This window comes from Lutra lutra, chromosome 15 (assembly GCF_902655055.1).
Source record: "Lutra lutra chromosome 15, mLutLut1.2, whole genome shotgun sequence".
Classification (NCBI taxonomy): domain Eukaryota; kingdom Metazoa; phylum Chordata; class Mammalia; order Carnivora; family Mustelidae; genus Lutra; species Lutra lutra.
The window spans coordinates 56,996,272-57,012,696 of NC_062292.1; the positions used below are offsets into that span (position 1 = coordinate 56,996,272).

The window sequence follows — 16,425 nt, forward strand, 5'->3', positions numbered from 1 at the left end:
TCCTTAGATCTGCTGTGCAAACTATTTCTTAAAACTACAATTATTATATAGTTATATAATATAGTTATATTATATAGTCTTATTTTGTGTATAAAAAGCTACAAACATCCGGTTCAAGGCCCAAAGTGGAAGGTAAAATATGATTTTATTTGTTAAACTGTGAACATAATAACACCAATATTTCTCCAAATAAAAAGGCAATCCTGAATTTGAGGGCTGCAGTTAAAAATCCTGCAGCAAATAAATGTACCCACTAGCCTTACCGAATCTGTCACCTGCACAAAACAACCCTCTGCAAAACCAGACTCTCACGGAAGCAAGAGATGCCTCAGACCGGACTCAAAGGCCAGACCGTACCAGCCCCACCGCGCATGCGCGTATCCAGGCGCGCCCTCTGCGTGCCTACGTACGCGGGCCCGCGGGGCAGCGGAGGGGCGGGGCCCACGAAACTCCTCGGGCCGCAGCTATGGCGTCTGCGTCGGGTTCAGTTCGGTTGCAGCGTTGCATCGTGTCGCCGGCTGGGAGGCACAGCGCCTCTCTGATCTTCCTGCACGGCTCAGGTGGATTACAGTTTTGCATCCTAGTCTTCTGCTTGGGAATCGTCCTCCCCTGGGGTCCCCTAGTGTTGCCCTATTGGAGGAGTCGCTGGGCCTCGATAGGGCTCAGTGGACTCGGGGAGGGGGCGACCCTCGCCTCGTTAACCCCGCGGCTGCGGACACAGGGCCTTCTCCACCGTGTATTCCCTTTTTCGATCATGCTCCCTGATGGCCCTTGCGTCCCACCACTGGGCCATCCGTCCATCCGCAACACTCTCTCCATTGCAACCCTTGCTACCGTCCCCTCCCCCCCACTGTTCTCCCTCGAGTTTAAACGAAGCAAGTTAGTAAGGTAAGTTTTCTACTAGACACCAATGATTTAGTACTTTCCAGCGTCAGCCATTAGTGATCGGGATTTTCAACCGCCTTAGATTATTTGCCACTTTATTTTTCCAGTCTCTCGTACCACTGTGGACAGTTGAGACAGTTAACTTAATATTTATGTCCTTTCTGCGAGGCGCTGTGGCAGGGCTGGAGTACTTTCTCCCTTTCCTCTCTTTCTTGCTACTCCTTCCTTCTTCTTCCTCTTTCCCGTTCCTGTCCTGAAGCCCCCGAGATACAAGCACAGAGTCCACTCTCAGTCCCCAGGGCGGATACCTTCCTTCCACTGCCCGCCCTTAGTGGTGCGTGTGCTTAATTCTGTATAGCTTTCCTTACACTCATCTGTAATGACTTAAGCCTGTCTTTCCCACTTCACTTTCCCTTCCTCAAGAGTAAGGACCCTTATTTTAGTCTCTGCATCCCTAGTGCTTGGCCTAGGGTAAGTTCTTGGGAAATATTTTTTTAAAGAAATGAGATGCAGCCAGTGTCCTCAGGGCGCCTACCTAAAGTTAAAAACAAAAACAATTCAATTAGTTTGAGTCAGCAGTGGATGGGAGATCACAAGATGGTACATGATTTACTGCCAAGAGAATTGTAAGGAAAAAAACTGTGGTTAGGCATATTAAGGCATTTGGAAGAAGAAGAGCTGAGATTTTACCAATTTGACCGAGAACATGGACTTTGAGCTGAGACTTGCAGTTGAATAGTGGAGGGGATTGGAAAGGTACAAGGTGGAGACCTGGAAATGGGCAGTTATGGGAAGTATTCTCATTTTTAAAATGAGCCCTGATAAGTTGAACAGCTTGCTCAAGGTCACTTGGCTGTTGCTGTGAGTGGTAGTGGAGTTAGGATTCGCACCCAGATCTCTCTGACTCCGGAAGGGTAAGGTGGAAAAACTCTGAGCTAAGCTGTTTCATTTTGGAAATAGGGAAGAAATGGGCTAAAGATGTTTAACAGGAAGGACTTCGCTAATGAAATATATTTAGAATGGTGAAGTGAGGTGTCTAGGAGGACACCAAAGCCTTACAACTAAGAGACTGTTCCTGGTACTATTTGGGGATCCATGGGGGTTCATTTATAAGCATCCAGAAATTCCCAGATACTGTAGCTTTTGTAATAAATGTTTTGTAATATTGTTAGGAAATACTCCTAGACTTTTCTTTTTTCCCGTGGGCCACTTTGCTTAAAGTACCATCCTTACTCTTTTCAAATTACTTATATTTTTATAAATTATAAACCCCAAATATATATTTTTTCCTTTTGTACTTTGGAACAGAATTTATCCAAAGAATTCTTCTGCTAATTATGCAAATGAAATGCAATTTCCACATAGACCTCCACTGCAGTAAATTTAAAACCCGTACTAGGAGTATGATTTTACATTAGACTTATTATATGTGGTTATATTATAGGTGTTTGGGTTCTGGTTAATCTAAATACAGACAAACCAGTTTTAATAGTTGTTACATGCTCTTAGAATAAAGTGCAGGCTTTTTAAAAGTGGGCCTTGTGAATGGATGAATGGATGTTACTTTGTAGCATTAAGTTTTGCTTTTCAAGGTTGGAAAAGAATATTCAGAGGCAGTTTTTTGTTTTGTTTTGTTTTTTGTTTTTTGTTTTTTTAATCCTAAAAGGCTGAAGTTCTCTCCTAGGCTACCGCTATGGTTTGGTAGTCATAGAAGAAGGTATGGGAATGTGAGTAATAGATAGCCAACTTAATTTGAGCCATTCCTACACCTAAAATACCAAACAGGTACCTTCTTTCAGGACAATCAAAGCAAGTAGTAGTTTAATTAGCTTCGTTCCGCTTCCCAGCTTAGATTAATTCACTCTGGTGTATATTCCTTTAGAACATTATGGCACTTCTTTTAATGGTATCCATTATTTGTAATTCCCAAATTTAATTTGTAGTTCCCAAACTGCGCTATAAGGTTCACACAGACCCAAATTATGCATATCTTGCGTTTTCCCCATGCAGTAAATCAAAGCAAACTGAGTTGGCACTGAGTGAAGTTACTAGTAACTTTACTGGTAACTGCTGTGTTGCTAAATGTGGGGAACATTTTTCAGTCCTCTTCTTATTTGAACCATCTGCAACATTCGATGTTCTTGAAAGACTTTCTTGGTACTTACTACCTGTTTACTCCTTATAATTGATTTTCCAGTCTCATTCTGTTCTGTCTGTTAATGTTGGGGCTTCTCAGAATTTGGTTCTGTGGTCTCTTTTCATTTTGCATTTTTCTCTGCAGGATAATGTGCACATATGCCTGAGGATTCTGTTTTCCTCTATATGGTAACATAAATTTGTGTCTCTATTTTAATTTTCCTTTGAGTTCTGTACATGTTTATCCAACTGCCTCATAATCGCTCATTTAATAATCCATTCATTCAGGAAATATCTATTATATGGCCACTGTGCAGAGCATTGTTCTAGGCTCCAGGCATGTATTAATGAACGAAACAAAAAGTCCCGGCTCTTGTGGAGCTTACATTCCATTGGAGGAAATACTATATAGTGGATAGTAGTGAGTTCTGTGGAAAAAAGAGAAAGCAAGACAAGGAGGATGGGAGGTATTGGGGGTGATAGTTTAGCTAAGGTGGTCAGAGTAGGCCTCACTATGAAGGTGGTACTTCAGCAGCTAGACCTGAGTGAGTGAATCATGTGGGTGTTGGGTTATACAGTTGCGGACAAGGGAGAAGGCAGGACAGAGGCCCTGAGGTAGGTTCCCTGACATTCATGGGAACAGCAAGTCAGGCGTTTTCCCTGACTTTCCCTGACTGAGGGAGAGGAGTAGGCCAGGATATCCAGAGGATCCTGGTGCAGGTGGTAGGAGGCAGGGGTCAGCAAACTTCCTGTAAAGGGTCAGGTAGCAGCCATTTCAGATTTTGTGAACCAGATATGGTTTCTTTCACATTTTTCTTTTCTGCCTCCCTTCCTTTTTCTCCTTTTTCTTTATTTTTTTAGCAACTCTTTAAAAAATGTAAAAACCATTCATATCTTAAGGCTTTTGGCTTTTGCCTTCCAGCTGGCTATAGTTTGCTCAACCCCAGGTAGAGGACCTTGTAGGCAGTATAGCGAGTGTAGACCTGCTGATTCATGTGTTTCCTATCTCAGTGTTTAGTTCCATTGTTCACTCAATTATCCTGGCCAGAAACCTTGCTGTCATCCTTGAAACCTTCCACCATTGCCCTTATAACTAATCTATTACCAATATCTATTTATTTTCTCTCCTAAGTATCCTTGAACCTATCCTGTGCATGCAATTGCTAGATCCCTAATTTAAGCATCTGTCATCTGGACAGTCGCCTCCTAACTGATCTCCCCACACCTACTTTTGTCCCTTCTGTCGTCACACAGTTGCCAGAGTGACCCTTAGAAGACAGCCACCTTTCTGCCAAAAAGTAACTCCGTACTGTTAGGATTTGCCACATCCCTACAGTTTCTCCAGCCTCTTCTTGTGCTCACCACTCTTTCCCTCATTCTTAGATGTCCTCCTCTTCCATCTTGTAAAGGATCTTAGCATTTGCCATATTCTGTCCAAAATGCTCTTTTCTTGTTTGCCTCACTTTTCACCATCCTGTAGGTCTTGAAAACTGGGTCAGTTTGTGTCATTTGTGATCTAGGCATTAAATAAACAAATAACTCAGTGGCTAAAATACAAACTGAACTTCGCTTTGCAGAGCTTATCTTCTGATGTTATTCCTGAACTCCTTAGCTGGGTCAGTTCTGAATGTAGTAAACCGTGGCAGCACCAAGTGTCTCATCTTCACAGTGGTTATATTTGTCTTCCATGTTCATGTATGATTATTTGACTTGTGTGTGTTTCTCACAGTAAACTGTGTCCTCAGTGAGAGGAGGGACTCTTTCTTCCTTACCTTGCCATCACTGCCTCTCTAGCAGTGAACACAGTGCCTGACACAGTAATAGGTATTCCGTAGATAGACTCTGAGTTGATGTCTAATGAGCTGATCTAAAAAATTAAAAGTTGTTACCTTTAAATTTCCTCTTCAGGACTATATAACATGGACCTAATTTCCTTCCATTTTTTAATGGAAATATCCATACATTAATTCTTGCTTTTGGTTATTTTTTATATGGTTTTTATGGTTATTAATTATACATTAATTCTTGATTTTGGTTATTTTTCAGCCTTGGGATGTATAATTGTTATTTTACATCACATAAACCTGTTATCAAAATTAAATTTAGATTTCTTCAAGTTAAAAATAAAGTTTGCTAAATACCCCTTTTGAAAGATCTTGTTATTTTAACCAAGAAAATTGTTTTAGATCGTTCCATCTACAAAAGTTTATATTTGCTTCAGAAATTTACTATTTTTACAGGTAAGATAAGAAACGACAATGTTTAAAATCAGATACAGAATTTTTTTAGGAAAATAATTTACTTCATCTATTTGTGCCTGTTTTACCCTTTAAACAGACAAGGAAACTTGAAACTCAAATTTGAACAAGGTCTTTAAAAGTGATCAGTGGTGAAGTTAGGAGTAAAACTTTCTAAATTATTTTTAGTTATTAATGCCTGATCAATTAATTCATGTTGATAAATTGGCTTCTGTGCAGTTATTTTTACATATGGAGATTTTTTTATATTCCTTGTTCCAGCCTCTGTGTGATATGAAAGTTATAGGATGCTTTTAAATACACTGTGTTGTCAAAATGTTTTGTCTTAATTGATATTTTGTGATCCATCAGGTGATTCTGGACAAGGATTGAGAAAATGGATCCAGCAGGTTTTAAATCAAGAGTTAACATTCCAACACATAAAAATTATTTATCCAACAGCCCCTCCCAGGTATGTAGTAATTTATCTCACTGCTCAGTGTAACTGTGGCATAGAATGTATATAAACAGATACACCAGCTAAATGTTCCTGAAACTTCGTTCTGTATTTAAAGTATTTTGAATTGCGGTACCTTTTTTTCTAGAACTTTTTTTTTCTCCCCAGTTCCACAGTGGGGCCAAGTTTTGTGAGGCAAGTCATTTCTTTCCTCTTTGTAAAACATTCCCTGAAGCTCTGAAAATTTGTCCTAAGCACTCTGGCCGTGCACATTGCTCATCTTTCAAATTCTCTTTTTTTCCCTTCGTTTACCCCAAAAAGAAACTAATAGCTCCCAACAAGTATAAGCTTTCTAATAATTTAGTTATGCCAGAGTTCATAATCTCAGGCAAAGTGTTTTGTGGCATTCTTTCTACACTTAAAAAGATTTAAAAACAATGTTAAGTTTTTTGAATCTGTAAACCATAGTAGGAATATGGAATTGACTACTTAATAAATATTTAGATTATATAACCCATAAATGTGTTTAATAAAATGCACAGTCATGAGATTGGTATAGTTTTGAAGTCATACTGCTTTTTATAATTATTAAGTTAGCATCTGCATAGGCTTTTATCCTGAGCATATACTTTAAACTGGGGTTTGCAAATCCTTTTTTGGGTAACCAAAATTATATACTGAGCTCTGCATCCCCCTCTGATTTCCCATTATCTCTTCTTGATTTATCCTTATTAATTATTCTGTGTGCTTATACACAGGCATTTTGTTCTTATTTTTTTGTTAACTTAGTGTTAAGGAGAATCAGAACCAGAACTTCAAGGACCTTTTTATGTGCCATTAATGTTTTACTTACTTAGTAAGTAAGTAAGTAAGTAAGTAAGATTTTACTTACTTAGTTGATAGAATTGAAAGAGGTAGAACAATAAAATAATTTCGTCATAAAATTTAAGATTTTTTAAAAAGTTAATATAATTTTAAAGGAGTTTAGTAGTTTGGTAGTGCAAATAAAAGACCTACTGACCAAGGGGTTATTTTTGTGTTGTTTCAGTTAAATGCCTTTGAAATGTCAAAAGAGCTTGTCATTTGCTATTCATTTTAGTGAAGTTTGGAAGGAGGAGGACAGTGGTATTCCTATGGAGATGGGAAAGATAAGTTCATTTCAGCCTAAATATAAACATAATTGTCTAAATTGAATGGAAGATCATTGGAAACAGATTTTAGAATTAATGCTTTCAGGTTATGAATTTTATATTATCAGCAGTATTGATACATGTTCCAGACCAGTGGATTTCAAACTTTAGGCCCAAAATATTTCTGAGAATCCAAAAATCTCCATGGATACTCAGTATCATTTGTGGGTGCTGTTGTGTTTAAGTAAAATATAATATCAGTAAAATATAAAATCACTGAGATATTTTACTGAATTCATGGTAACTTTGGAGTATTATATATTTTTATCATCAGTATGTATTTGAACAGACCATGAAACATTTTGGACCATGCGAACCAATGAAATGTAATATGAGCTAACATGTAAAGTTAAGTGTTCTGACACCACATTAAAAAAAGGAAAAACCAACAAGTAAATTAATTTTAAAATATGTGTTATTTAACCAATTATATCCAAAATATTTTCATTTCAACATATAAAGTGATAAATTACATTCTTTTATTCATTCTAAATCTTTGAAATCTGGTATATATTTTACATTTGCAACACTTCTCCATTTGGATGCTGATCGATCAATTAAATTTATATTAAATAAATAATTATTTCTTCAAAGAAAGCAGAAACTCTTAATTTGAAAAGATAGATGCATTCCTGTGTTTATTATTGCAGCATTATTTACAGTAGCCAAGGTATGGAAGCAACCCACGTGCCATCAATAAATGAACAGATAAAGATGTGGTGCGTGTATGTGTGTACACTCGCACACACTGGAATATTACTCGGCCATAAAAAAGAATGAAATCTTGCCATTTGCAACAAAATGGATGGACCTAGAGGTATTATGATAAGTGAAATAAGTCAGAGAAAGATAAATACCACGTGATCTCACTTATATATGGAATATAATAAAACCAGCAAACAAAGAAACCAAAAAACATTCTTTTTTTTTTTTAAGATTTTTTACTTATTTATTTGAGAGAGAGAGACAGAGATAGCGCGAGAGAGCACAAGTGGGGAGGAAGGGAGAAGCAGGCTCCCCGCCGAGCAGGGAGCCCACAGCAGGGCTCGATCCAGGATCATGACCTGAGCCAAAGGCAGACACCCAAATGACTGAGCCACCCAGGCACCCCCAAAAAACAGATTCTTAAATACAGAGAACAAACTGATGGTTGCCAGCAGGGAAGTGGGTGGGGGATAGGTGAAGCAGGTAAATGGTATTAAGAGGTACAAATTTCCAATTACAAAATAAATAAGTCACAGAGATGAATAGGGAATATAGTCAATAATGTAATAACATTTGACAGGTGGTGACTACATATATCGGGTGAGCTCTGAGTAATGTATAGAATTGTTGAAGCATGTTGTATACCTGAAACTAACAGAACACTGTATGTTACTTACACTTCAATTAAAAAATTACATACAATAAAAGTAAAAGTTCAGTAACTGGTTAAACTAGTTATAGGTTGCAATGCTTTATAGCTCCATGTGGCTAGGAGTTACCATTTTGGGCAATGTAATTTCAGACTTTTAAAAAAGGAGGTCTCATACATTTATAATGTGTGAGGGAGACTCTCCTAGATCAAATCATCATTTTCACGTAGATTTCTCATGGGTTATAGTGCTTGAACTTGTAAGATTTCCATTTTTTGTTTTTTTTTTTTTTTTAATGATGAGATGATTTAAATTATAGTTCTCAAGCAAGGATGATTCTCCCTCAGAACATTTGCACATTTGCAGTGTTTGGGAGACATTTTGGTTGTCACGGCTGGCAGGAGAGGCAGCCTGAGAGGCTCCGGGCATCTACCGGCTAGAAGCCTGGGATGCGGCTACATGCCCTACACTGCATGGGACAGCCGCCACAACAGACAGTTCTCCAGCCCCAAATCACAGTGGTGCCCAGGCTGAGAAACCCTGCTTTAAATTACACCTCTATTCCTGCACATACCAGATGATTAGTATCTTGGTTCTCCATTAGGGGGGAAAAAAAAGGTTGCAGTGTGGTCAGCTGTTTATATTTTAGAAAAACAAATATCTGAGGTAATTAAAGTATGAATGGCATCATTGTCTTCGAATCAATACAAAAAGAAGTTGAGATTGCACCTAAGAACAGGTCTTTATGTGCTAGGCTTTCTTTATTTTTAGATTTAATTACTCGAGGTCAGAAACATTAAATACAAAATTCCACTTGCCTTCAGAATTTACTCTTGAGAGCATGGGATTGTGAAGCTTTGCTTCCCTGTTTTCACTGGCTCTAAGATTCCTAAAATGAAGAAATAAAAACCTCACAATTGAATAAACTTTGCAGTTTCCCATTCAGGAATTCAAGAACTTTTTAAAAATTTTCAGGAAGAGTATATATATATATGTTTTTACTGTAAGTAAGATCTATAGATCTGCATCATGGGCTATTACATCTCAGACCTCTATCCTTGATGAGAGGCATCAAATAAGAGAGTGAAATGAAACATGTATGATTAAGGATAGTAATGCCAGTTAATTTGCTGTCAATATACAAATCAAGTGAGTTTTTAAATGTTTTTTGCTCTCAAACGTAAGTACCAGAACCCTCAATTGACCTAGCAAAGTTATTTTGTGTCAGATATTTAGTAAGTTGTACATTCTGTAGCTCTGCTGTATTTCTTTGGTCCTTTTGCACATTGGAAATCAAATGGTACTGATCAAGGATTACCAATGGCTCCAGACTTTTCGATTTTATGATCTTCCAAATGTCAGGAGGGATCTTACAACAGGCAAGTATAACAAGCAAGAACTGGTTCAGTGTTTTATTATATTAGAAAATCTAGTTCAACATTACTGTGAAATCATTTTTCTTTTGTTCTATGAATAGTGCAGAAATCAGCAAGTCTTACTTCCAGATGTTTCAGACTCTCAGAGCAATTAGAAACTGTATTTAATATGTAATTTAAAATTACAAGATCTGAACTATTTTCATTTTCAAATTTGAACCATATCTCTGTTGACTGAGGATTTTTCAGTTTTAGTTCATCTTACATCTCATTGTACTTTTGGTATATGCTATTTCCTTGCTGTTTTAATGTATTTCCTGATTATTTTTTACTTAATACAGGAGCGTTAGCGGCATTGAAGTAGTAAAGACACTAGATAGTGTTTACCGTTCAATAATATTTTATTCTCTTGTCCTATTGAAATTGGTGACGATGCTTCCTTAATTTCATTGTGAATTAAATGTAATACATTTTAAGGGTTTTCATATTTTTAGGCCTAATTTTCTGTCCCACAGATGGTCGTTTCTTAGTTTTTTCCCATTAAATTATGTTTGGTGGGTAGGTATTATGACTCCTGTTGACCATCTGGCCTCTTTTTGGTATCCCTTTTCCAGGCTATTCAATCAGTCCAGCCCTAATGCCCTCAGATTTTAGAACTGTTAGTGGTGATTTTATATAAATATAGTTAATAAAAATTTATCCTAGAGGAACAACATTTTGGAAACCTTTTGCATTTTCCTAACTAAAAGTAAAAACTTGAGTAAACCACAAGTATTATAAAAAGTACGTGGCAACTGTTAAGATTCTCATCGTCTCTTTAACATCTGTAATGTCTGGTGTATTTAGTTTTGCAAATGTGAGTTCATACTAAACATACAATTATAAATTCTTCCTTTTTTTCACCTATTGCTGTATTTGATGATTTCCTCCTGTGATGATTTTGTGTTGAAATACAGAAAACTGCTTTAGTAGCTACAGAATATTCTTTAAAATTTATTCTGTTGTAGACTGTTTTAGTTTTTATCCTCAGTTTACCACTATGTATATCTGTTTATCCTATTTCTGATTTTCCTTCAGGAAAAATTCCTAGAAAGTACTCAGAGGCCTTACAGTCAGTTTCTTTTTGTCCAGGGGATTAACTCTTCTAAATTGTTTTCTAAGAATGGACAGTTTGCATTATTACCAGTAGTGTCTCAGGATACCCATTTCACCAAACACTTAGTAGCATTAATTTATTTTAAAAACAGTTTCTAATTTTATTACTGAGGCTTTCTAAGGGTTATCTATCAGTTATCTAATAAACAGTGCTTTCAGTATCACTAATTCAGCTTAGCAGTTTACTGATGTATTTAGGTAAAAATATATATAGATAGATATGTGATTTTTTTCCTTGTACACTCAAAATTCTTTAAGTTATTTTTTCTTAATCACAAAATTGCTGCTTTTACAATGATATCTACTTTATAATTTGACATCCTCTAAAATATAACAGACTGAGAAGAAAAATACATGGAAGTATTAAAACAGGAACAGAGTACTAATTTGTTGACTATTTCTAAGCTTAGTTAATGGATATAAGGTTTAGAAATATGTATAGTTACATTTATGTTTTATTCATTTCATTCCATTTATATTTAAGTATTTTATATATTTATATTAATATCATTTATATTTAAGTATTTTATATATTATATATATAAAATATATATTTTATATATTCGCAAAAGTTATGTGATACATATCCAGAGTGGCAATATAATTGTATATAAGCAATGAATCACTTGTGAATCCTCTGATTACTTTGAATCAGCGATCTGATACATGCTATACAATGTGGAGTCTTGGAGAAACCAGAACTTCAGTTAAGGAGGAAAAGTGAAGGCTTCTAGAAATATGTCATCTAATACTTATTTTAAATAAAATTGTGAAGGCTGTTAATGAAAAATTGATCAGTTCTGGGTCTTAATTTTCACATGTCTAAAATGAACAATTTGGACTAGATATCCAAAATCCTTTAGTCATTAACTTTTTGAGTTTTCAGATTTTATGCACTGTAAGTAAGAACCAGTACTGTAATACTCCTCATTTTTGCCACAGTGTTAGACAATAGGTGAGGGAAATATTCGAGATATAATATTGTTCAGTAGGCTGTTGAAGATACATAGAATTATCATGGTACAGTGGTTAAAAATACGGTCCTTGGATTAAGCAGGCTCTGGCTTCCATCTGGATTTCTCTCCTTAAGTGCTCTAAGATCTTGAGAGCAAGGTATTTTACCCTTACTGGTGTCCCATTTTCTTGAAGTGCAAAATGGAAGTAATAATTGTATCTACCTCAAAGAGTTGTCCTGAGAATATGTGATGTTACTGAATATATGTGTAAATCCTTAGCATGATGTCTGACATAAAATAAGTATCAAATAAATGTTAGTTATTAATAGTAATCTGTGATATCCTTGTGGACAGGATGTAGAAATATTATCCAAAGAATTAATTGCTGATAATCCTTGAAGAAATTTTCCAAGCCTATGTGTGTGGGTTGTATTTTCAAGGAATATTTGGGCTAGCAGTTGTAAAGCTGAGAAAAATAATGAATATATTGAATAACAAAATGGAAATCTGAAATGATCTGATAGTCTAGAATAGGGTCAGCAAACTACAGCCTGTGGGTTAAATATGGCCAATCACCTATTCTTATAAATGAAGTTTTATTGGAATACAACCACACTCTCTCATTTGGCTATTATCTGTGGTTGCTTTTGTGCTACAAAAGGGATTTCAGTAGTCGCCAAAGAGACTATATGGTCCACAGAGCCTAAAATATTTACTCTGGCTTTTCCAGGAAAAGTTTGCTCACCCTTGGTCTAAGGCAGTAACTTTCAGAATTGTTAAATTCCAACTCACAATAGGTTTTATATATATATATATATATATATATATATATATATATATATATATGGGTTGCTGATCATGTACATACATTTCAGTGATTAAAAGTATTACAGATGCTAGAGTATAGGGTTGCCAGCTTTATTTAGCAAATAAAGAAATAATATCTGGGACATACTTATACTATAATAGTATAAATATAAATATAAAATATAAATATAAAATAGTATTTTTTTATAAAATAAAAAGTATTTATTGTTTATCTGAAATTAAAATTTAACTGGTATCCTGTATTTTATCTGTGATTCCATCTGGTTGTTACCCCCAGAGAGTTTGATTTAATTGGCTTGGGATGTAGCCAAGGCAGAAAGATTTTTAAAAGCTTCATTTCTGATTCTTGTATGCAGCCAGAGGTGAGATCCACTGCTGTAGCAATCATAAAAGTCTGAACTAGGTTACTGTGGTGGAAATGTAACACAAGCATTCAATTCAAGAGAGATTCACACAGCATAGGTTGGGAAAAATTGAAAATCTGGGAAAAGGTGAAGGCAGTGATGTTAAGGTAGGAATCTATGAGAATATTGGACATGGAGTGTGTTTTGTTTGGGGCATCTTAAACTTAGCATACTGGCCCCAATGTTCATGAGTCAGTACCCAATTGGAAGGATTTTTTTTTTTTTTTTTTTAGCTTTACAGTTAATGGGAAATTGAAATTTTAAACTGGAAGATAATTGTTTTTAAAATATACTGTTCCCAGTAAGAATTATCTGGGATATTATTAAAATCTGGATATTTTAGGTTACAATCTCTTAGATTCTGACTGACCAGGTATGAGATGGAGCTCATAATTTGCAATTTAAGGAGCACCACTTCTAATGTAAGTAGATTATAGTGTCTACCAACCATTTGTACTCAAGTATACCAGCATAGTTATATTAAAAAATTTACAGAATCTTCTTTCCTACCTCTGAAAACTGAAGCAGGTTTGGATGTCATCTGCCTCCCTGTGTAGTTTTTCTGCATCAAAATTTGAGAGCTCTTACTTTGGAAAATTAAGGTTAATCTAAAGTGGAATTTTAAAAACATCTTTGTGAGAGATAACTTTTTATTTTTTAAATTTACTTTTATTTAAATTCAGTTAATATATAAAGTATTATTGGAAACAACTTTTTAAATGTCTTTATTATTAAATACTTGAGATTATTTGAGATACTAATTTTAAGTTTGGGAAAAGACTAATCAAAACAAAGCAAAAGGAAAGGAAAAGATATGCTGTATAAACAGTAAACATAGGAAAGCTGACCTACTGTATTATTATTAAATAAAGTATACTTCAAGGTATTACCAGAGATAAAAGTGAACATTTATAAGCTAAAAGTAAATATTAAGGAAGATAATAATCCTTCATAGGCATGTATTTATTTATATTGCTTATAAACACATGCAAAGAAAACTGTCAGAACTAAAGAGAGAAGTGGACTAATCTACAATCATAATTGAAGCTTTTAATACTCATTCTTCAGGATCTAATAGAACAATTTAGAAAAAGAATAGCTAGGCAGATGTAAAATTTGATAAGTAATAGTACTAAAACTACCTTGAACATTGACATTTATAAAACTCTACTGAAAAAGCTTGTAGGACAGTCACCAAGAGAGTATATAGAAGGAAGACCATAATATAAGTACCAATGAGTAGCAGAAGACTGAGATTGTACAGAATATTTTCTGTGACAAGAATGGAATGAAATTGGAAATCAACAGCAATAAGATATCTGGAATACTCCCAAATATTTGGAAATTAACAACATATTTCTAAATATGAAACTAAATAAAGGATATCAACACAAATCCTAAAGGCAATAAAGGGAACTCTCATTAACAACTTCATGCTAATAAAGTTGAACAATTAGAGAAAAGATACAAATTCCATGAGAAACACAAATGACAAAACTGACATAAAAGTAAAATAAAAATCAGAATACCTACATTATTATGAAAGAAATTGAATTCATTATCAGAACCTTCACATGAGAAACTTTCAGGTCCAGCCAATTCCACTAGTAAATTTTATTGAACATTGAAGTAAGGATTAACACAATTCCGGAAACAGGAGCATTTTCTAACACATATTAAGAGACCAGTATAACCCTGATGGCGACAAATTTCGAATACATTCAAGAAAACTACAAATCAATACCCTCATGACCATATATGTAAAATTCCTTAACAAAACACTAGCAAATCAAATCCAGCTACATATAAAATGGATAATACATTATGACCAGATGGGTTTATCCCAGGAACGAAAAGTTAGCTTAACATTTGAAAATCCATCAGTGTAATCACTGTGTTAACAAAACAAAAGATTAAAAAATATGTTTATTTCAGAGGATACAGAAAAAGCATTTAACTAGTTCATCAAACTCAGCTAATTAGGTAAAGCATGATATTTCCTCAACATAATAAAAGGTGCATTGATAAAAACTTGTAACACCATATTTAATGGTGGAATATTGAATGCTTCCCCTCAAAGATTACACAGAAGGAGATCTTTTAAAAAATAAAAAAAGGTTTTTTTTTTTTTATTTATTTAAGAGACAGCACAAGTGGTGTGAGGGTCAAAGAGAGAACCAGACTTCCTGCTGAGCAGGGAGCCCATATCCTGGGCCAGAAAGAGGTCCTTGATTCTGTTCAACAATGTATGGAAGTTCAGACAAGTGCAATAAGGCTAGACAACGAAATAAAGAGAATAATGTTGAAGAGGAGAAAGTAACAGTGCCATTATTCCCAGATGATATGACTATTTACACAAAGATCATAAGGAATCTACTAAATAACTACTAGAAAATAAGTTAATTTAGGAAGATAGCAGGATGCAAGAACAAGATACTAAAATTAAATGCATTTTTACATACAAGAAATAGTAGTATAGTATGTCTTTTTTTCATCTTTTTACTTTTAGCCAATCTATATCATATTTAAAGTAGGTTTCTTACAGACATCATGTATCTGAGCTTTGTTTTTTCACTTTAACCAATGTGATAGTTTCTTTTAAGTGTTTTGTTTAGACCATTTACATTTAATGTAATTAGTGCTAATGTTGTTTGACTTTAAGTCTACAGCTCTTTGTTCCTCTTTCTCCCTGTGCCATCTTCTTTATGGATAATTTGGATTTTGTTAATATTCCATTCACCTATCTATTTTTATTTTTTTTTTCCAGTTCTAGGGATTATAAGATACATATCAAACCTTTCACCTAGTTAGATTTTTACTTGACATGAAATGTAGGAAACATACAACCTTATAGTTTCCTTTATCTCCTCCCCACCCCTTTATGCTTGTCATACATATTTCATTTACATACATTGAAAACTCTATCAAGACACAGTTATGATTTTTGTTTTCAATAGTCATACATATTTTAAAGAACTTAAAAGGAGAACAATAGTCTATTATATTTACCAAGTTGTGGTCCATTACAGCATGTCAGTATGTTTTGATTAAATTGTAAATTGCCATTTGACTATAAGGTATTCCTTTTCCTCAACCCTATTTAATAGATGTTTTTAATCAGCTAAGTTGGAGCATATTAAGTAAAAGTCAGCAGTTAACTTGCCGTGTTGATTTAAATGGAAAATATTGCCTCATTTTTTTCATTGTTAATTTGGACTATTTAATTGAAGTGCTCAATAAAGATTTTTGTTTCTAAAGCATACTTTAGTTGTATTTGTAATTAGAGGTTTTCTTGGTTTGGACTTACTATTAGAATTTCCATTTTAAAAATAATAGAAATTTTTTAACAAGCCAATTAATAACTTATATGATGATATAAATTGCTCTTGGTGTTTTGAAAAATTTAACAGTAATAAGATTTGCATAGTGCCTCTACTCTTTTATTA

General features: G+C 34.7%; 1 protein-coding gene across 2 annotated transcripts in view; it reads left to right on the forward strand.

Annotated features, from left to right (window-relative positions):
- The first annotated feature begins 415 nt into the window (after window positions 1-415).
- Window positions 416-16,425, forward strand: part of LYPLAL1 (lysophospholipase like 1) — a 35,578-nt gene continuing 19,568 nt past the window's right edge. For both annotated transcript variants that reach the window (XM_047705121.1, XM_047705120.1), the window contains exons 1-2: window positions 416-560; window positions 5,631-5,730. In XM_047705121.1, coding sequence (XP_047561077.1) covers window positions 467-560; window positions 5,631-5,730 — 194 coding nt within the window. In that variant the 5' untranslated portion in view covers window positions 416-466. The remainder of the gene's footprint in view (window positions 561-5,630; window positions 5,731-16,425) is intronic.